Source organism: Rhinatrema bivittatum, chromosome 7 (genome assembly GCF_901001135.1).
Source record: "Rhinatrema bivittatum chromosome 7, aRhiBiv1.1, whole genome shotgun sequence".
Lineage (NCBI taxonomy): Eukaryota > Metazoa > Chordata > Amphibia > Gymnophiona > Rhinatrematidae > Rhinatrema > Rhinatrema bivittatum.
Genome location: NC_042621.1, coordinates 283,779,528 through 283,802,186, shown reverse-complemented (window position 1 = coordinate 283,802,186; position 22,659 = coordinate 283,779,528). Strand labels below are relative to the sequence as shown.

The 22,659-nt window shown below is 43.7% G+C and overlaps 1 protein-coding gene across 1 annotated transcript in view; it reads left to right on the top strand.

The window, feature by feature from the left end:
* The window catches only part of LOC115095960 (VPS10 domain-containing receptor SorCS1-like), a 1,120,107-nt gene extending 1,097,789 nt beyond the window's left edge, over positions 1 to 22,318 (top strand). The window contains 5 exon segments of the mRNA XM_029610345.1: positions 12,389 to 12,488; positions 15,978 to 16,083; positions 16,174 to 16,334; positions 20,826 to 20,859; positions 20,861 to 22,318. Of these exon segments, the coding sequence (XP_029466205.1) occupies positions 12,389 to 12,488; positions 15,978 to 16,083; positions 16,174 to 16,334; positions 20,826 to 20,859; positions 20,861 to 20,888 (429 nt within the window). The 3' untranslated portion in view covers positions 20,889 to 22,318.
* Positions 22,319 to 22,659: the final 341 nt, after the last annotated feature.

Here is a 22,659-nt window from a genome sequence, read left to right as displayed (position 1 = left end):
AGCAATTGATAGGGCATGATCTCTTGTTGAGGTGAGACGGGCATTCTTGAGGGATGGAATGTGCAGGGTACCTTTAAGGTTTGCTCTGGTTGGGCGGGAGGAGTGTGTGGTATGGAAAGGCTCATTAAGCCAGCTGGAGTTGTTTTTGTAGATGGATTTGTGAATTATAGTGAGGGTTTTAAATAGGATGCGAGATGGAATGGGGAGCCAGTGGAGGTCTTTGAGGAGGGGGGTTATGTGGTCAAATTTGCGAGCATTCATGATGGTTCTGGCGGTGGCGTTTTGTAGCATTTGGAGTGGTTTGATTGTGGAGAAAGGAAGGCCTAGATACAGAGAGTTGCAGTAGTCCAGTTTGGACGAGAGGGTAGCTTGAATGACTGTTCTGAGATCGTGGGTGTGGAGTAAAGGTTTGAGTTTTTTTTATGACATTGAGCTTATAGAAGCCTTCTTTTAAGACAGAGTTGATGTGTTTTTTTAGGTTCAGGTGTTGATCTATTAGAACGCCAAGGTTTCGTACTGGTTGCTGAGAAGCAAAGGGTCTAGAGGCTGGGTTGTTAGCTGTGAAGAGCTTGAATGTTTGGTAGTAGTGGATGAGAAGCAGTTCTGTCTTTGAAGTGTTAAGGGCAAGGTGGAAGTTGGTGAGTAGGGAATTAATGGACATGAGGCATTTCTCCCAGAAATTTAGCGTTATGGGGATGGATTCTTGTATAGGTATAATGATTTGAACATCATCTGCATAGATGTAGAATTTGAGGCCTAGTTCAGATAGAAGCTGGCAGAGGGGCAGGAGGTATACATTATATAGGGTGGAGGAGAGGGAGAAGCCTTGGGGGACACCTTGGGTGAGGCCGAAGTGTGAGGATTCAGAGTTGCCTAGTTTAACAGAGAATTGTCTATGTGCCAGGTAGGATTGGAACCAAAGGAGGGCTGTGCCAGAGATGCTGATGTCAGATAGGAGGGAGAGGAGTAGATTGTGGCTTATCGTGTCAAAGGCTGAAGAGTTGTCAAGGAAGGCAATAATGAAGCTATGACCTCAGTCTAGACCAATGAGGAGGGTGTTAGTGAGGGAGAGTAAGAGTGTTTCAATGCTCAAGTTTTTACAAAAGCCAAATTGAGAGGGGTGGAGGAAGTTGTCTTCAAGGTAGTCCATAAGTTGTGAGTTTACCACCTTTTCCATGATTTTGGCGATGAAGGAAAGGTTTGAGATGGGACGGTAGTTGGCAGGGTCTATGGGGTCTAGGGATGGTTTTTTGAGAAAGGGTTTGACAACAGCATGCTTTAAGGCGTCAGGGACTGAGCCGTTGGAGAGGGAGCAGTTGATGATGTCTGCTAGGGGTTTGGCAATGGTGTTGGGAATGGTGTCAGAAGGTTTTGGTGGGAATGGTGTCAGAGGGGTGGGAGGCGGGTTTAATCTTTCTCAGAATTGACTCTATTTCCTTGGAGGAAGTGAGGTCAATAGAGTCTAAGGTAGCACTGGGGATGGTGGGGTGGGTGGAGGACATGGGTGGGGAGGTGGCTGGGAAACGGCGGAGGATGCTTGTGATTTTGTTTTGGAAGAAGAGGGCAAGTTCCTCACATTTACTGCTGGCTTCATTGTCAGCGATGGGAGGGGGGGCAGACTTGGTGAGGGCTGAAACATATGAAAACAGGGCTTTGGGATTGTACATGTACTCATGTATTTTGGAAGCGTAGTTGTCTCGTTTAGTTTTTAGAATAGAGAGTCGGTAAGAGTGCAGGGTCGATTTGTAAGAGGCGGCGTGTTGTGTGGTGGGGTCTTTACGCCATATTCTCTCTCTCAGTCTGAGGTTATTTTTCATTTGATGAAGTTCTGGGGTGTACCATGGTTTGTTGTTTTTTTGTGCAGGGTGTTGGTTGCGGGTGGTGAGTGGACATAGTTTGTTAGCTATGTTAAGGGTGAGGTTATTCCAAGAGCTAAGGGCAGTTTTAGGAGTGGAGCAGTCAAGTTTGGTCAGGGATTCGGTTAGTGAGGAGGTGAGATCCTCAGTGGAGCATGGCTTTCTGAAAGAGAAGGAGTTACTGTGAGAATGGTTTCAGCTGGTGGGGGAGTTTATGGTGAGGGGAACCTCTATAAGTGAATGGTCTGACCAAGGTATTGGAGTACAGGAGGCGGGGGAAGGTGAGTGGATGCAGGAGTTGATGAAAATGAGGTCTAGGGTGTGGCCGGCTTTATGAGTAGGGGAGGAGATGATCTGGGTGAAGCCTATGGCCTGCAGTGAGTCAAGGATAGTTTCACATGATGGAGAGAGGGGTGTGGAGTCTACATGAATATTGAAATCTCCCAGTAAGATGGCTGGTTTTTCAATGTTAATGTTGTCGGCTATAAATTCTATAAGTGGGGAGGGGTTGTGTTCCAGAAAGCCAGGGGGGTTGTAGACAAGGCAAATTTGGAGTTCAGGGGATTTGAACAGGCCAATTTCATATTTGGGTGGGGTGCTAATGTTCAAAGGACTGAATTTGAGGTTCCTTTTAACAGCTAGGAGAATGCCTCCACCTCTTTTCTTAGGTCTTGGAATGGAGAAAATGTCATAGGAGAGAGTGGGGAGTTGATTTAGGATTAGGGTGTCTGTGTCCTTGAGCCAGGTTTCAGTGGCTGCGCAGATTTCAGGCTTGCAGTCTAGGAGGAGATCATCTAGGTTGTGAGTTTTTTTGGCGAGGGATTGGGCGTTAAAGAGGACTAAAGATAAGGTAGTGATTCCTAGTAGTTGAGTTATGGAGAGATTAGGATAGGGAGGAGGGATTTGCACTGAACTGGAGGGTTCGTAAGGTAGAGGCAAGGGATTCTGAGTGAAGGGTAGTGTATACGGGGGATGGGGAAGGTGGAAGTTTACATACTTCATACATTGGTGAAGCCTTTGAAGAATATCCTAACGCATACCCTTCCTCATGACAGCAGGCTACAGTTGGCTTCAGCAGTCAACACACTCTGTATATTTCCCCTGCGCGCGCCGAGCCTATTTTGCATAGGCTTGGCATTGCACGCAAGCCTCTGGATGCGCATATGTCCCGGGGCTTTCAAAAATGGGTGGGTTGTGGGCGGGGCCGCGGTACGGGGCGTGGCTGGGGGTGTGGCCAAGTGCCCCGACACAGCGGCCTGTGTCGTGGACTGCCGCGCCGGAAGACAGCCGGCACGCACAAGTTACGCCGGCCAGAGGCAGACGTAACTCAACAAAATAAGGTGGGGGGGATTTAGGTAGGGCTGGGGGGTGGGTTAGATAGGGGAAGGGAGGGAAAGGTGGGGGGGAACAAAAAAAAAGTTTCCTCCAAGGCCGCTCCCGCTCCGATTTCGGAGCAGCCTTGGAGGGAACGGGGAAAGCCATCGGGCCTCCCCTAGGGCTTGGAGCGCGCAAGGTGCACATGTGTGCAACCCCTTGCATGCGCCGACCCTGGATTTTATAACATGCGTGTGGCAGCATGCACATGTTATAAAATCGGGTATACATTTGTATGCGCTGGGTAGCGTGCACAAATGTACCCCCTGCGCATAATTTTAAAAATCTGCCCCCATATGTCTTCTGCCATTTGGAAGCCCAATCTTCCAGTCTCACAAGGTCCTCCTGCAATTTCCCACAATCCACTTGAGATTTAACTACTCAGCATAATTTTGTATAATCCACAAATTTGATCACCTCACCTTTCCAGCTGACAGATCCTACAACCAGTCCATCATCAGATGAGTCTCCATTACCCTACTCTGATGGAGTAAGTAACAGCACAAGCATAGCGGTAATATATATATTTATTTATTTATTTATTTATTTAAGGTTTTTATATACCGGCATTCATGAAACAATCACATCATGCTGGTTTACAAATAAACAGGGGTGCAATAAATACATCAAAACAGAAATAACGTGTCGAAGAAAGCAGTTACAATTAACAAGGACTGTTGAACTGGGATCAGAGGAAATAAAGATAGTTTAGCAGAGACTAAATTATATACAAGGAGATGAGGTATGGCTGCTGTGTTGGATATGTTGATGGCGAGGTGCATTAATTTAAGTCCGGGAAAGCTTGCATAATATAGGGCTCACCATTACTCCATAAGTTGGCAGTAATGGAAAATGAAAAAGCACAGAGAGAAATAAGAAGTGCAGAGAATTAGATTCTTGTTCTGATAGCTCATTGGGCTCTGGTGTTTGCAATTCACCCTTTGGGTCTAAGGGCAGAGCCAGGCAGTGGTCCCCCAGCACTGGCAAGTACGACCAAATTGTGGGGAAGTATACTTAGGTTCCCAAGGAAAAAAGTGGCCACGCAGTGGTACGTAGCTATATAAGGCTGATTAAGCAGGGCACAGAATGTTTTGTGAGTGATTGTCATTGTTCAACCCAATCTCTTTTTAACATCTATTTAGGTGTCTTCATGAGGCACCACAGGGAGTTGACGTCTTGAAGGAAAGGACAAGGTGGCAAGGGTGCTGGCCTGCATTCTGGAGATGTTTCTCTAGCTTCTTAGTTTCGCAGTGGGAAAGCCACTTCTCGCACCACACAGAGTGGGCCTGTTTCTCCTATTTTAAGCTATTTTGTGGGAATGTGAGTGTTTTTCTTTTGGTTTCCTCACAAAGGGAAGAAATTGTTTTTTGTCCGAGGATCTCTAGTGGAGTGTTAGGAATTCACAGATGGGAGCTGCAATCTATTTTTGTGCAGGAGAAATTGCTGAAAACTCTGAGTACAACCTCTGGAGGGTAATCCATCTCAAGGGGATGAAAGTGGAGCCTTAGCTGAAGGACTGCAGCACTTACAGGTGCCCAAAGGAATTTGTAATTGTAACAGCAGAGCCAGCATTGTTTCTGCGAATGTCTTGAAGGCAAAGGGAATCCAAAAGGGACCCTGAGATCTGCTTTTCATTATTTGTGTTATGTATTTTTTCTTGTTTGAATTGTGGACTGTATCATTCTGTATAAACTAAACCTCTGGAAATGACTTTGGTTTCCTTCAGTTTTACTGTATTTTCCCATAAAAACTTTGGTACTGATACATTACTTGTGCAGAGACATTTTTATTTAAGACTCTGTGTGAAATCATCCATGTGGGTCTTTCAGTGTTATGATCAGGAGGGATCGTGAACCCTTGGACCGACGGGGAAGTTGGTACGACCTTAGGAGATGGCTCCTCAGGTTCCCCCATCGGATGGCAAGGCAGAACAGAAGTTGGAACTGGCTGAATCTCCACCGCAGGCGACTTGGATGGACCTTTGAGAAGTCAAAGAGGCATGGAGTTGGTGCAAGGGCCAACTGGATCTTCACCACTGGAAGCCCGCGGTCCTCCCGGGAGGAGCCCGTAGGGACCCGAGCCGCTGGGACTTAGTTGGGCCTTTGAAGGAGGATGGTCCGAGAGAAGTCCGAGGTCGAATACCAGAGGATCACCACTTGCCAGTCTGAAGTCACACACCGAGGAATCACCACTTGCCAATCCGAAGTCACAAACCGAGGAATCACTGAGAAGAAGCAAGAATCAGGAACTAGGAGCTGAAGCACAGGAGACTCACAGGAGTGAGCAGACTCAAGCAAACAAGTTGCCAAGTCAACGAGTGAAAGGAGGAAGCCTGCTTATATACTTCCCTGTGCCTGGCCCATCAGGCCCTTTAAATTGGCAGAGGAGGCGCAGCCTCATGCCTAAGGGCGGCCATCTTGGATCCCGGAAGCCCTGCAGAATGGGCCGACGCCGCAAGGGGAGGCCTGGGACATCTCCCCCACCTGCAATCCCCACGGAGAGGAGCAGCGTGGTGCGGGGACGAATGGGGCTGGGTTCCCTGGCGATGCCGCGGTGGCCCGATACCGCAGCTCAGGTAGGGGGTCGTGGCCGCGGCACACAACATTCAGTATTTGGAGAATCCTGATCTGAACTTGCAGTCATCTTTGCCCTAACTCTGCAACATCTGAAGGTGGCCCTTTGCCTAATACAAGACGTGCCCTGTGAAAAAGGATTACAAATACATTCAGGCTGTTGGATGGCCAGCAAGGAAAGGTGAACATAAGGTCAAGAAATAAGTGGGATGAGGCTTAGGCTTGTTAAATGGATGAGCATTATCAGGCAGGGAAACCTGTCCCAGTGCATCGCTGTGCTTGTATACATGTTTGGACACAAGGCTTGATGCTTATAGAGAATATGGTGGACTTGGTTCAATTATGATGAGCAGTTCAGGGGTAAACTGATGGAGGAGCTCCCCATGACATGTCGCATGTGGGAGTTCAGTTTATGAGTACAACACATGACTAATGAAACTCATACACTGGTGTGATGTAGCAGATCTGTTCAGAAAGACCCTATGTCAATCTCAATGCAGGATGTATGCTGGCATTCTAATCAGACCAGATGTTCCACCTCAGATTACTACTTCAGACACGTTCATTCCATGTGTATAGTCAATCATTCAGCTTCTAGATAGCACCCAAAATTTTCCTTATAGGACCATTGCACACACAAGTAAAATCTCCACATTCCCCATTGTATCCAAACCATGCAATGCCTGTGCCTTATACAAGGGTTTTACTTATATTTTTTGTATCGCCTACCAAGGTATTCTAAGTGAGCCTGAAACTGTGAATTCTCATTCTGTATCATGTTTTAAAGTGGTGGTTTATCAAAAAATTGAAGATGAGCCTAATATTTAGCAGCACAAATGGCTTTCAAAATTGCATCCCACAAATCAAGTTCCCTATTATGATAGTTCTAGAATAAAAAGATTTTTAAAACTTTTTTATTTTTAAAACAGATGTTGTTTTCAGAATCATAGCCCCCATATGGTAAATGGTAGACAAGCTCCTTAACAGCAATACTTTAAAAAAGAATTGATGAAATTTGCCTTCAATATGGAAACCACACATGAAGTCTAAATATTCAGTCAGTGGTATATAGGCTGAAGCCCTGTGTGATCGGAACGCCCAACTTTGACGTGTCCAGAGGCCAACATTAAGGGCAGGTTCCAAGACTAATGAAAAAATATCACCAAGAATGATACAAGAGTAATCTTGCCTTCCTGTGAACAATAAATAATACAAAGCAATGCACAACTGGTTCTGGGTAGCATTAATAAATTAAAATAGCTTGAGGAAACTGAGAAATGCAGAGGAGATTGCTATTTAAATTCTGAGAACATACTTTTTGAACTTAACAGGTGTTAATAGCTGGAATAAATATACACAAGTCAAAGACTTATGTGCATCACATTGGCAGGTTGTAAAATAGCTACTCAAGTGCGTAACTGTTGCCCCCTCCCTGGAATACCCCTGGCCTGCCCCTTTTCACATGTGCAAGATTACTCACGGTCTTTGCTGTATGTGCATATGTTGGGGTTTTTGCAAAAATGCCATATACTTGCATGCCTGCCATTTTACGCATATATGTGCTATTTTTTACACAAGCACCTTTTGAAAATCCACCTCATAAAATGGAAAAATGAGATACAAAGTGGAGGAGAAGAGAAAAAATTAGATGAGGAAAGAGATAAAGACGTGCAAGAGTTATCATAAGACTTGTTGGGCACCCACAACTGCATTTGGAAATTGAAAGGAAATCAACACATTCACCAGAGAGTCGGCTATGCCTTCCATGTCTCTGGCATGATAAGCTCTGAAATGTCAGGCAAGGGTAGAGATGAAGGGATATACGGAGTGTCACTAGAGTCACTCGTTCTACATTGTCTGAATAGTTTTTTTCAGGGTGGTAGATCAGATTGTGGTGGGGGGTCCAATTGTGCAGAGAGGGAAAGGAGTTTAGGAGGCAGGCTAGAGAGGATGATCAGAGTGTGCTGGCATCAGACTGAGGATTGTTTATAAAAAACACCGTAGTTCTGCGCTGGGAGTATGTTTGAATATTGCAATATACTTATATGCTTCCAATGCAAGAAAGTACATACTTTACATGTATTTTCTAGGTGCATAGAAAATATGACATGTACACATAACAACCCCGATTTATATGTAGAGGCAGGTCATTTATATATGTTATGTGCATGGGCCGTTTTGAAAAGACTTACTTGCTGGTGTTGTTAAAATCACCAGTTTGCCGATATCGCCACTAGTTCACCCACTTCATCTCCAGTTCAGCCAGACCCTTTAGTATATCACTCTGAATCCCCACCAGTTCACCCAGACTTACCACCCAAAAGCTGCAGCCATCAGACAAGTCCAATTTCACTTGCGCCAGTCAATGCACAGGTGTAAGAGTGTACGAATAAGTTCGGTAATGGTATACGTGTACATCTCTTATAAAATAGCACCACTGCGCATACTTCTGAATCACACCCCACACTCTGTATCCTGACCCTTTTTTTCCACCAGTAAAAATGGAAAATATATGTGCACTATTGACATTTATATAATGGCATATCTGCGAGTAATGCTACTTATGCGAGTAAATGCTGTTTTACAAAATCACTTGGAAAATTTACTCTTTACATTAAAAAAAAAAAAATGCAAATAAGTGCCAACTCTGCCTCATCTCTGCCCCCCAGAATGCCTATGCTTTATACATTAGGGTTATGAGTGTACTTCTACAGACAGTGGGGCAGATTTTCAAAGGGTTACGCGCATATATTATGCGCGTAACCCCGAAAACCCGCTCCTGCGCATGCCAAGCCTATTTTGCATAGGCTCAGCGATGCGTGCAAGCCCCAGGACGCGCGTATGTCCTGGGGCTTGAAAAAGGGGGCGGGGCATGGGTGGTCTGAGGCGGGACGTGGGCGTGGCCAGAGGCCTCTGAAAGCCTGCTAGGCCGAGGAATTGCTCGTCGGCACTCAGACAGTGCGCGCAACCTACGCCTGCCCAGAGGCAGGCGCAACTGAAATAATAAAGGTAGGGGGGGGGATTTAGGTAGGGCTGGGGGGCGGGTTAGATAGGGGAAGGGAGGGAAAGGTGCGGGGGGCAGGCTAAAGGAAAGATCCCTCCGAGGCCGCTCCGAGGGAATGGGGAAAGCCATTAGGCTCCCCTAGGGCTCGGCGCGCGCAAGGTGCACAAGTGTGCACCTTGCGAGCGCCAACCCCAGATTTTATAACATGTGTACGGCTGCGCGCGCATGTTATAAAATCAGGCGTAGATTTGTGTGCGCCGGTTTGCGTGCACAAATCTATGCCCGCGCGTAGGTTAGAAAATCTGGCCCAGTAAGCCCAGGTCAATTTTGGAACAGCCATTTGCATGCATAAAAGCAGGTCTATGCAAATAAATGGATTTGGAAATGACACCCAACATGTGCACTTATAGCTGGCGTTTTAAAGAGGAGTTCCTGGGGAGAAGGAGGGCTTGGGGGAGAGGGCCTGTATGTGTGTGTGTGCTTGCATAGGTTAAAGGAGGAAAACCTTATACATATTTGCCATTTGCAAAAGTATGAGCACTATTTCTCCTCTTCTATCCATCCGCACAAATAGTTGTGTGCAAAGTCCACGGGTACCTTAAGCTTGCACATGTTATGCCAGCAAGTGTTGAAAGAGTAACTAACCATGCAGCTTCTTTGTGAATTTGCTGCAATGTGATAGATAAGGTGTCCCAGAGACAAAAAAAATTAATTACCTGAGTGAAACCCATTGGAGGCCTTTCAGTATGTTCCAGGGCGCAGGGCAGCTCTGTTGTTGAAGTGCTGGAGGAGAACTAGGGCAGGGTCATACCACCAATCGGACAGCCACGGAGTTTTGTTTCGTTAAAGGAAAAATGAGAAAGACGTGCCCCAATATCAAAAGCAGCATTGAGATGCAGGGAGAAAAGAGTGTGGAATAGCAACAGAGCCGCGGGGAAGATACTGCTGATTTCCACAGCCTCGGCTGAAAGGGGGGGGGGGGGGGGAATTGAACTGGCCCGCATTGCCGCTGCTGCCTTCTCGCCCACCAAAGCAGCAGCGGGATGATTTAAAAAAAATTGCCAGATGCTCCGGGGGCCTTGGGGAAGCTCTCGGAGCTGAAGAAGATGCAGGTCCAGGCGAGAAGTGCTCTCACTTCAGGGACAGTGGCCCGAAAGGGCAATAAAATAAAGAGTTACAAATAAAAGAAAAGAAGTAAATAAAAATTAAAGGAATGCTCGATCCCAGGTGGTGGGGGGGGCAACTAGAAGGAGCTATCCTGTATGTTTCAGAGCGCTGGGTCATCCCTGACAAACCGATATTAATTTATTTAAGAGTGGACAATAAGCCAAAAGAAGATAAAAATGAATGCTGAGGTCACCAGAGGGGGGTCCCAAGGACATGAACTCAACCCCCAAAAAACTGAGTTTTTGGAATTGAAAATAGCTGAAAGCAATGATGTATCCTGAACCCCTTATAAAGTACCCAAAAAGCATGCAAATGATATGAATAAGCAATGGGAAACATAACATGGAATGTTATGTTATGGAAACATAACATGGAATATACGGTTCCATGTAAAGCTCCGCTATCTGTTGAGCAGTTCTTCGTTTTATGTAAACCGGAGTGATTTGTAGTCTCTACTAGAACTTCGGTATATAAAAATTAAAAATAAATAAATAAATAAATAAATAACAGGAGATCAGAAACACTGATTTAACTTTTTATTAAATCTAAAAGTAAAAAGGAATTTTAAAAAGGAGCGTTTGTAGGAAGAAACAGATTTGTCAGCTAAAACTGGGGTAAATAGAATGGGGATGTTGTGTGGCATTATTAAACTTGATGTTTAATAGAATTGAGAGTGAAATAATTTTGAAAAGTTAACGTTTATTGTTCAAGTCTGCACAACTTTTCGTAGTCCAGTCCGGGTTTTCTTCTTGCAGCAGTGCTGGACAAGATTCCGAACAGCTCGGAATTCTCAAAGGGAAACTGTAACCAAGGAAACAAAGATGGCTGCGGCTATAAGCCGTCCAGCGTAGAGACACACAAACAGGAAGCGAGATGAACAGGCCCATTGACTATAAGAAGATTTTTAAGCAGGAAGCAGCACCTACTCCAGTTAGATGGATATAGGGTTAAAACTCCCTAACCTGTCATGTAATAATGCAGACTCTAGCAGGCCGATGAAATACAGTGCGCTCAGCCTAGCGAGTTTGGATGCACGATTTGGACGCACTAGAATAGCTCTCGATGCAATAATGGGATTAGCGCATCCAAAACGCATGTCCAAACAAGCGCATAGCTAATAGCGCTCATTACATGTTAATTGCATGTAAATGAGGCCATTAGCTATTACCCTGTTGTACAAGGAGGCACGCTAAGCAAGAGACTGCCTAACGCGTCTTCTACTACTGTGAGAAATTTAACCCCTACTCAGAGGCAGGCATTAAATAATGCAGCTGGCCTGATCAAAGCTCCCCAACCCTCCAAGGTCTGGCCCGATAAGCCAAGTGGTCTGGGTTAGACCTGGGGGTCTTCTATCTGAAATGGCTATTCTGAGGTCCATGTCATAAAGCAGCCTTTACCAGACCCCCAAATCCCCTTTCCAGCCAGGAAAACCTGCTGGAGACCCTCCCCTTGAAGGGCTGTTCCCAATTGGTCCTTTCCACTGACATTTGTCAGTGAAAGGACCCAATCCCCTTTCAGGACAGTCTTCTGAAAGGGGATTTGTCCTTTCACTGACATGTGACAGTGAATGGACCAATCATGGTAAGTGAAGGAGTGAATAAATTAATATTAAGTGCCCGAACTCTGAAATAGAACGGTGATACAAAGAATCACTATTCTTATATAATAGACATATCGGAACATCAATTAATTAATGATTATATTAGTAAAGAATTACAGTAAAAGAATAAAAGATGTACTTATCTGATATAATCGTGCAATAACATAAGCAGAAATAAACAGTTCTGCAAGTAAAGAAAAGAATAAAATGTTAAAAGCTGTGAATGTAATGAATATATGATACATTATTTTTGGTTGCTAGTAGTTTTGATGACTTTTAAAATAAATTGCTGAACAAGAAAAGAAAAAATGATACAAAATCAAATTATTTCTTTATCCCTAAGCACCCTTTCCTGTTTTTAACCTTGCTTTCCCTCCCTACCCCTGGAAAACTCATAATTTGGTGGGCTTCTATACCCCATTATACATAACCCAATAAGAGAGAGGTGTTTCTGCGGGCAATCCTATGAGAACACCATGGCCTCCTCATTCACATAACCCCAGCTGACCACCGGTCACGACAGCAGGGGTTCCACTCATAGGGGTTTACAGCAAGTACATGCAGTGAAGCTACTCCCACACTTTTCAATGAAGTAGCCTGCTAGAAAACGGTCCCCCCAGTGTTCATTGGTGGTTGTTGCTGTATTTTTTTTAATGCAGCTTTCATGTGCTAATTTTTAACCTGATTTCTTTCTGACACACCAGAGTGCAACGATACCTGGATGGATGGTTTCTTCCCGCCTCCTGTTAAGGTTCAGTATAGAAGTTAATGCGTTCCACATTTATAGCATCTGAACTGATTTTTTGTTTTGCAGATTTCTGAAATATTTATCACCAAACTAAATCAAGACTTGGTCCAGTTTGAGCTGAAGCCTGGCGTCCGGATCCTTGTTCATGTGGCCCATTTCACAGCAGGTATCTGTCATCAGTACGGAGCTTTTTCCAGTTTTCCTTAGGGAGTGTCACAAGCTGTTAGATGCATTTTAAGAACAAGGGCACATTTTCTTTCTCTCTCTCTCTCTCTCTACCTCTTTTGCTAGGTTTCAGTAAAAATTGTATTTCTGCAGGCCAGCCGGTTTATTTCCCATTATCTTCTGCAGTGTTTGTGAACAGCCTGCCTGTGCTGTAGTGTCTTAGCTCCATCCTTCTCGAGATGAATTTGTCTTCTTGGCCTGATCCGGCAGATAAGAGCGATTATTGGTCTAGCACCTGTGTGAGGGAAGAAGGCTTAGCAGAAGGGGGTAGAGGTGAGGGCAGGCAGTCCGTTTCAGTCTTAGAATTTAATAGTTTGGTACGTCACCAATTTGATGGACAGTCCTGAGTCCTATGGAACTTTCCTAGGGGGGAACTTTCACTAGCGTAGCAAGATCTTTCCCCATAGAAATGTATAACGAGGAAAATGAAGGCTCGCGGAGAGTCACTAGAGTGGAGGAACATACATTTTATTTAAGTAAGTGGGCTCCATGCAGGCAGCTTTTAATGCCTCATAAGCAGAATCACTAGCAACTTCAAATCATGGTCTTGCATTCTGTTAACTGCAGAACAGATGTACACTGGCCGCCTTCAGAACTGTAGGTCCAAAACCTGCCTGGAAGGAAAATGCTGCATAATGTGAATTGGTCACAAAGGAAATGAGATGACCACCTTTAGAGAAACTGGGAACTTTGGTTTGTTTGTTTTTTTAATTCCAGTGCTGACACTGCCAATTGATCTGACCTCTTCTGCAGGAACAATACTATTTGCAAAACATACAACAATAATCACATCAGCCATCTGAGTGTTAGATTTCTTTTTTTTTTCAAATACATTTGTTCATATTCAGTGATTCAGTGCCATATTGTATAACCTCTGTCTTAACAAAGGAAAGGTTTCAAACAGTGGAATAAATAGCTTACGTTGCCAAAATGAGGCCTGTGGGTGGGATGACATCCATGGTGCAATCTCAAAGGTAAACAATCAAAAATCTGCTAACATATATTCTCCGTTACTAATGTGCTTGTGAAACTCAGTCTAAGGGTTTCCCTGTTCTCTCAGATATGATATCACCAAATGTACTCTGACAATAAGACAAATCCATTTTTCCCCTTCTTCATCCACTGTATGCTTCTGTACAGTGCAGCATGCTCTGCATTTATTTTTTTACATAGCGTTTTTGAAGATGGTTTCAAATTGGATTCCAGAGCCTTTCAAGATACAAAAAAAGTTTACTTTACAGTCTTAGAGCCTGATTTATGAAGATATTTTTTTTCCCATTGTGTCTATGGAAAAAAGCTTAAAGTGATTAGAAATAGGTATCCAAAGTAATTTGTTAAATTACATGTAGACTATGCAGTGGGTTCCTCAGTTAAAGCCTACCCTTGGTTATGAAATGCAGGAAGTTTTAGAAAAGAAAAAGCAGGATGGGAGATATTGGACAGATGCCTTGATGGAGTAAACCAGTGGTTCTTAGGCCAGTCCACGGAACACAACCTGCCGGTTAGGTTTCCAGGATATTCACAATGAATGTGCATGAGATAGATTTGCATCAATTGAAGAGCTACAAGCGTATTCCTTCTGCATACTCATTGTGGATATCCTGAAAACCTGATTGGTGGGATGAAGATCCTGATCCTGAAGCTTGGGTTGAGAACCATTGGAGCAAACAAGTAAATCTTTTCTGATTGCATCCATCCTCCATCCCAAACATTTTTTTTTTTTTTTGCTTTGCCTTGTTTGAAAAATAGATTGAATAAAGCAGGAACATTAAGGAGGTCTTATGACTGGTCACCCAATAATACAGAAATGTTATGATCGTACATGAATCTCACATTCTTCCTATGATCATGGCTTTAGTTAGAAATGCAATGAAATATGGAATCTCTCTGTTCTGTGGCTTACATATCTGAGACGCTACTGGAATAAGAATGTGCTCGCTTCCTCTGTGTGAATAAAGATCAGCAGAGCATTCCACAGTGTTCCACGTCATTTTATTTGAGTTCAAGAATCCAAAAAGATGAAACTCATGCTAGTTCTTGGCATCAGACTGCAGAATATTCATCAACCACCTATTCTATTTCTAAGCAACAGACCTCCGACTCTCCCAGCACTCTAAGATACTGCAGACATGCCTGTCTCAGGCGATGATGGGACTCTTTCTTATCGCACATTTTTAGAACAGTAATTCTGAGCATGCTCTGCTCTCCCCTCCATCATCTAGATATTCTTTCTAGAGCTGTTTTAACTTCTTGTACTGGGTCCTGCTTTCAGCTAGCAACCCATATCTTTTAACACTGTAAATAATGTCAGAAAGAGACCGAAATGGTCCATCCAGGCTGCTCTGCAAGGTGTTTAGGGTGCAGTGGCCACTCTGTGCAGGTCACACCCCTGCTTCCCTTCTATTTGGAGAGCAGCAAAACTGCAGACTGTCATTTATAGATTTTTGAGATCTTCGATTTGATTACTTGTGATTTGGATTGTAATCCCTCTTGAGGCTGATTTAGGAAAAGGAGAAATATCAAATGTTTACAAATAAATAAATAATACAACCTGATAGGACATTTCTATTACTAAGACAAACAAACAGGCTCTTAATGGTTTATATTTTATTGATAAGGCTGACTGAAATAAAAGTGCATTGGAAAATCCATAGAAATGTCTACTTTTTCTTAGATCCTGGATTAGTTTTGATTTCGTTTGTCACCAAACTGGCAGATTCAGTCAAGATACTATTCCATTGAATGCACAGATGACGTCATTCTGATTTCCCCCAAGAAAATCAGGATCCACCTTCATACATACAATGGCTCAGCCTATTGGCAGTCCTATACCTGAACAGTTGGGAAATACTCCCTGTAGCGCCCCCCCCCCCCCCCCCCCCCGTGTCCAAACTGATAGAATGATGAAAAGAGTTGTCGGCAGGAGCTTTATCAGAATAGATCCATTGCTAAACAGAGCAGCGAGTTCTCCCATAGGATAGTTCAGGAGAAACCTCTCTTGGCGCAGATCTTCAGTTACTCAAAGTAGTATATATCATAGCGATTTTCGGAAGTCCATCTATGCACATAATGTTCAACCCTATGGAATGAATTTTCAAAGGAGTTATGCATGTAATTTTCAAAAGTCCAATCAAGCGGGTAAATCCTTTTGAAACTTACCTCCTTACAGCTCTGCAATAAATTTGATTCTCTGATTGTGTTTTATAAGTTTTTCCTATAGATAGATATGAGTATGAGCTACTATAACTTGTTCTTTAGTTGAGTTTAGTACTCTGTAGATTCTACAGGAAAAAAAGGTATTTGCAAATAAAATGAACTAAAATTTGGTTATCAGCAATGTTTATATATATATATATTTTTTTTAATTAATGCTGCCTAATTTCATTGCGTTGACTGCTCTTCTGAATTCTATGGTGCTTTTCCTCTGTAGCTCCCCTTGTGGACCTAGCACCCAGTCACAGTGGTTCTGCCATGCTGATGCTGTTGTCCGTGGTGTTTGTTGGTTTAGCCGTCTTCGTCATTTATAAGTTCAAAAGGTATGCTGGACCTGCGTTCTGACTCCACTTCTGAGAATGCGCGCAGTGTGGTGGGTTGCGCAACAATGATGCTCTCTGTTAATATTTTAGGAAGATTCCGGGGATTAATGTTTATGCACAGATGCAGAATGAGAAAGAGCAAGAGATGATCAGTCCAGTCAGTCAAAGTGAAAGCTTGCCCAATGTCCCTCAAAGTCAGCTGGTGAGCCCTGAGCAGCTGTTAGATGAGAAGTTGGATACACAGGCCATAGGTAAATAATTTCCGTCTGACAGGTGGCTGATTCTGACTTCTAATTGGCTAAACTTGCCCCCACTCCTCCCTCCCCCAAATCACAACCCGCCAATGTATTAACTATTCTAAAAAGTCATTCATTGTAGTGGTGATAGGACTTCTCTCTCCCATTTGCAATGGAGGATCATATACCACAACATATGCAATTACAAGCATAAGGCAGGCTGGGCAGAAAAGGAGAGTGTTACATATATCAGCAGGTGAGTTGTGAAGCAAAGTGCCTTCACCTGGGAAGTATGTCGAGATTCTTCATTGACTAAAGGATGCAGTTATATGCTCACGAACCAAACCAAAAAAAAAAAAGAGAGATTTTTCAAATAAAAATAACTTGTAATCCTTTTATTTTTCTGTTTGTTCAATGTTTGCAACAAAAGTTTCATTCAGATGTCATCAGGTATAGTTACCTCTGCCTTCTCATAGGGGGTCATTTATCAAAATGCGGTAAGGCGTTTTCACATGCGTTAAGGGCTTATCGCATGCGAAAAGCCCCATTAACGCATGCGAAAGGCCCTTAACGCATGCGAAAACGTGTTTAACGCATGCGATCGCACCATATCGTATGGGGCGATGCAAATTCAGAAAATAGGAGGAGTTAGGGGCGGAGAGTGGGCTGGGTTAGCCTGTCTGCGAAGAGCTATCACACAGCCATAATGCTGATTTTAACTACACCTCTTTCAATTGCGTTAGGCTGTGTGATAGCTGCCGTGACCGTGCAGTAAGGTTTCATTGCCATTTGCAATGTCTCCCGTAAGACCTATTTCAGGGGAATTGAAAGAGAGAGAGAGCGAGAGAGCCTGGCCATAATATCATGGCCCATAGGTAGGTATTTGTAATCCCTATGGTAGGCCCACCTAGTAACTCGAGGTGGGGATTAGGTAAGAGTGTAGGGGGTTAGGGGCCACTTTGACATTCTACGTGACACCTTCGAACAGAACAGTGGTCTCTTGTGAAGATTTGCTGGCCTTCGGAGTGAGGAAACTCACTCCAAGATGAGATTTGGGCAAGGTTCTCTCAACCTAGCTTGATGGACTCCAGCAAATCTTCACAAGAGACCACTGTTCTGTTCGTAGGTGTCACGTAGAATGTCAAAGTGGCCCCTAATCCCCTACACTCTTACCTAATCCCCACCTCGAGTTACTAGGTGGGCCTACCATAGGGATACAAATACCTACCTATGGGCCATGATATTATGGCCAGGCTTGCTCTCACTCTCTCTCTCTCTCACTCTCTCTCTCACCCACCATTAACAATGGTCCCCTGGTGGTTGAATGAAGGAAATACAACAGGTCTGGCACTTATCACAGAATCTGAAAATGGTATTGCTATTTGCACTAACTTAGCTCTTCGCACAGGTAATTAGTGCAAATTGCGATAAATGCTATATTAGCATAAAACACGCCCCTTTTGCTATCGCATGCGGTACTTACCGCATTTTGATAAATCCATCCCATAGTTCGGTGACTCATGATTTATATCACAATTTTGTAAATCTATATTTGTTAGAGATGTGAATCGTGTGATCGATCGTCTTAACGATCAATTTCGGCTGGGGGGGGAGGGAATCTTATCGTCGCGGTTTTGTTTTTTAAAATATCGTGTAAATCGTAACTCAGGGGAGGGCGGGAAAACCGGCACACTAAAACATCCCTAAAACCCACCCCGACCCTTTAAAATAAATCCCCCACCCTCCCGAACCCCCCCAAAATGCCTTAAATTACCTGGGGTCCAGAGGGAGGGTCCCGGTGTGATCTTTTACTCTCGGGCCTGCGGTGCATTGTAGAAATGGCACCGGCACTACCTTTGCCCTGTCATATGACAGGGCAAAGGTAGCGCCGGCGCCCTGTCGTTTTGCCGTACGGCAAAATGATTCGAGTTTAGGAGGTCATTCCCGGACCCCCGCTGGACTTTTGGCAAGTCTTGTGGGGGTCAGGAGGCCCCCCCAAGCTGGCCAAAAGTCCCTGGGGGTCCAGCGGGGGTCCGGGAGCGATCTCCTACGCTCCTGACGTCAGGGGACAAAAAACAAAATGGCGCCGGCCCTACCTTTGCCCTGTCATATGACAGGGCAAAGGTAGGGCCGGCGCCATTTCTACAACGCACCGCAGGCCCGAGAGTAAAAGATCACACCGGGACCCCCGCTCTGGACCCCAGGTAATTTAAGGCATTTTGGGGGGGTTCGGGAGGGTGGGGGATTTATTTTAAAGGGTCGGGGTGGGTTTTAGGGTTGTTTTAGTGTGCCGGTTTTTCCGCCCTCCCCCTTCCCCCGATTTACGATTTTTGACGATAAATCGGGGGAATTCCTATTGTATCGCGCTTCTAACGATTTTTGATGATTTAAAATATATCGGACGATATTTTAAATCGTCAAAAAACGATTCACATCCCTAATATTTGTATTATTATTGAGTCTTGCTTCAGCTGAGCAAAGATGTAGACAGATAGCAGTAGTCCCAGTGGAGGTTAATTTGTCTTTGGAAGGATCTGTTACTTGTCTGTTTTTTGATGAAAGCATTTGGGCAAAAAGCACGCAATAATTTTGTATGGTGACATCATCATTTTGACCAGTTCCCTCTTAAAGAAAAATGACCATGTCTATAGTTGGTCATGTGATTTCCGATGAATCGATTTGTTAATAAAAAGTCTAAGGCTTTGCAATATATTATATGAAACCCCACATAATTCATGAGAAGTCTGCATGTGATGTATATGTTGTGCTATATCTCAGTACATGAGGAGAGAAGGCTTGTCACTGCTAGAATTTCAATCCTTGCTACCTCACTAAAACAATCTTTTCTAACCTAGTTTTCTTTAATCTTATTGCTATTTATCAAAATTTGTATTCTCATCATCTAATCTCCATTGCCAGGATGATGCCAGAGTTTGTGCAAATCAGATAATGATGTAAAAACCTGAAAAGGTACACAAAAAAGCCTGACACAGTCCTTACGGGGCAAGGACCTGTTTGAAAAAGGTTGACAAGAAAGCTGACAAGCTTGACAGATTCCTGTTGAGCAAATGAATCTGTTCTTGAGGATTTTATGACCAAGACACGTCACCCGCTCTGTTCCTTGATGTACAATAAACTTAAAAAATCTTATTGGGGTCCCAAAGAATAGGTTTCTCAATGTTTGACCATAATAGGAATGCTCTATAGCCAGCATCAGGTCCTTGTTAGTGACAGTGCCTTTTTAGTATATTAGACACAAAAAAGAGATGGATCAAGGCGCAGCCATACAAACATGAAGGCAATTCAGCTGAAGAGGGAGGGTTGTCATGGGAAGAAAGGCTGCGGTTCCAAGCAGCGAGGGAAAATAATTTGAAAAGTTAGCCAGGCACTCCAAGAGAACCTCGGGTTTATCATCTTGTACCTGTCTTTTCTGATTACTTCGGGTATTTCACTTACTGCCAGGGATTCTTCTCCTAAAATTCCTTGTGATTTATATGTATGAGACAAAAATGAATTTCCAAATGATTACTGGGATTGTGCTGGTAAGTAAACTTTTCATGTCGTAAACTACTGCCTATGCATTTTAAACTGAAATTGCTCTCTACAACATTGGAGATATTCCCTGGAAACCTTTGAACAGTCTTAACTTGGGAGGTAATTTTCAAAAGAGCTGATGCGCATAAAAAGTAGCATATATCCTAGCAATTTTCAAACGCACATTTGTGCACGTTAAGTCCATTTAAGCATATAAAACCTTTTGAAAATTCAGTGCATGTAAAAGAAGCAGTTCAAAAAAGCCCATTTATGCACTTACAGGTAAATTTTCAAAGGAGTTACACGCAGAAATGTAACATACTATTGTGGCAATTTTCAAAAGCCAACCTACACGGGTAAAGTGCATTTACACATGTAAAATCCAGTTTTACTTGTGTAAATGCTATTGAAAGTCAGGCCCCTAAATCCCAGCTTTACATGTGTAAATCCTTTTTGAAAATTACCTCGCAACGGCTCTGCAAAGAGACTTTTAACTGCAGAAGCCCAGGCATCTACAGTCACCATATCCTCCTTGGGTTATTCAGCTCATTCTTTTCAGCACTGTGTTTCTGATCTTGCATGGTAGCCAATTCACGGGCATTTTAGAAGCTTTCCCTTTGGCCTATTTATTCCTTACTTTGCATCTTCTTTACATTCTCGGCATGTTTTCATTTCAGATGCTATTAAGATGAGTACATGTTCTAAATGGGTTTATTTTTCTTAAAAAGATAACTTGAATTTTCCAGTGCTGCTCTGTGTGGGTGGATAATACACATTGGAAACATTAACATTCGTGAAACATTTTCTCTTTCAAAGGAAAGCATTTTTTTTTTCCATAGCACAACACAGTATCCTAGCAGCATCAATAAAGCCATAGATTCCTTGAAATACATTTCTTTATGTTGATAGTGGAGAATATTAATGATGCTTTTTTTTTTTTTTTCTATTTGTTTTTGTTTTCTCTTTGACCAGGAAGTATTTCCATAGCTGCTGAGAAGCAAAGCACAAGAGATCCCTACCTTTGTAAATGTTTGAACTGAGAACGAAAATAAACTGAACTGCAAGGGGACTTTTTTTTAATTCTCACACACACACACACAAAATGGGTTTTTAGCTTTAAGCCTGTGCATGTCAACATTTATGAGAACACCATGGAAGCTGCGGTGTACAGGTGCTTGGATTTATGGAAAATACCCTCCCTCCCCCTGTTTTTGGATCCGTCGTGTTTGTAGAAGATTCCTAATGATACCAACCAAGAATCTGCATGCTTTCGAAGTATTCTTGGCTTTACAGTAGGTTGAACTGCTACATCAACTGGGCCCTGACAGTTGTCTGAACGGGTTAGCCACATGGGCAACTTTTCAGCGTGCTCAATAAGTACCACGAGGAAAAAAAAATAAATTATTCAGACCTGTAAAACGTGACAACGGTCAAATTCCGTTTTATCATCAGAATTGTTGGGTGAGAGGGAAAGGGGTCGGGGTTTCACATTTACTGGGTGGATACTGCAGGGTTTCTTTTACAGCTGTTTATATTTCTAATCAAGCAACAGATGCCCCTGCAATAAGCAGCGAGCCCTTGCCCCCTGAATGTGAAGATTTTCTTAAAAATAATATTAATAATAAAAAAAAAAGATCCTGCTGGAAAGCAGATTTTAGAATCCTGCAGTTAGCCAGCAAGCAAGTTTGTATATTTCTCTCTCTGCAGCTGCCACACTGAGACAAACCCTGGATATAGCATGGCCTCATTACGCCCATTCTTCCACAGTACAGTACTTTTGAATTCATCTCATCCCGTGCTGGATGTTATTCTGTGTGCATTCTGTTATTCTGTGTGCATTCTGAAGGAACAATTAAAAGTTTTTAATTCAACGCTGGTATGCATTTTCTGCTAAATTTACTGATGCATGTCCTTACTGAGCCTTGAGGCAGACGGTCACGTGTTAAAAAAAAAAGGAACATAATTTCAGAGGGAGTAAGGAACCACCTAGTCCAGCAAGAGGGAACATTCAGCACTGCTGGTCTGCAGATAAAGAACTCTTCCTGACATGCTTTCTGCCACCCTATGCAGTGCATCATATGCAGATCCGTCTCACACAGCAGTTGCTTTTCTTCTATAGCGAGGCTGTATATGTTTAACTGGTTAATGAGAGGTGAAGAGTTTAAACTGACCACCAGGCTGTGCAGTGGAGCAGATGAGGAACCAGCAGGACCAACAGGGCTCATAGGGCCTCATTTTCCAAGGAGTTACCGCGTGCGATAAATTCGCGCTAACAGCCGTTAACGCGATTTGCGAATGCAAATTTGTAATTTGGTATTCAGGGGGGTGGAGCATATGTAAAGCAGGAAACAGGTATCGTGTGCGGCGAAACAGCCGCAGTGTTAGCGCGGCTAATAGCTACAACCCTTTCATGTGCGTTACATACTGCGCTAGCGGGCAGTAAAGGTTTATCGCGATGCACGACATTTCCGGACAGCCTATTTCAGGCTCCAGTGAGCCTGGGGGAGGGGGAGGGGGAGGGGGAGGGGGAGGGAGAGACAGAGACAGACTTACTATAGTGCCTATGCCCTAGACAGGTATTTGTATCCCTGTGGGAGGGCCACCTACTAACTCGGGGTGGGGATTAGGTATGAGCGTCGGGGGTTGGGGGCCACTTTCGCATTCCACATGAGACGTACGGAAAGAACAGTGGTCTCTAGTGAAGATTTGCTGGCCGGAGTGAAGACGCTCACTCCAAGAAGAGGTTTGGGCAATGTTCACTCATTGCCCAAACCTCTTCTTGGAGTGAGCGTCCTCACTCCGACGG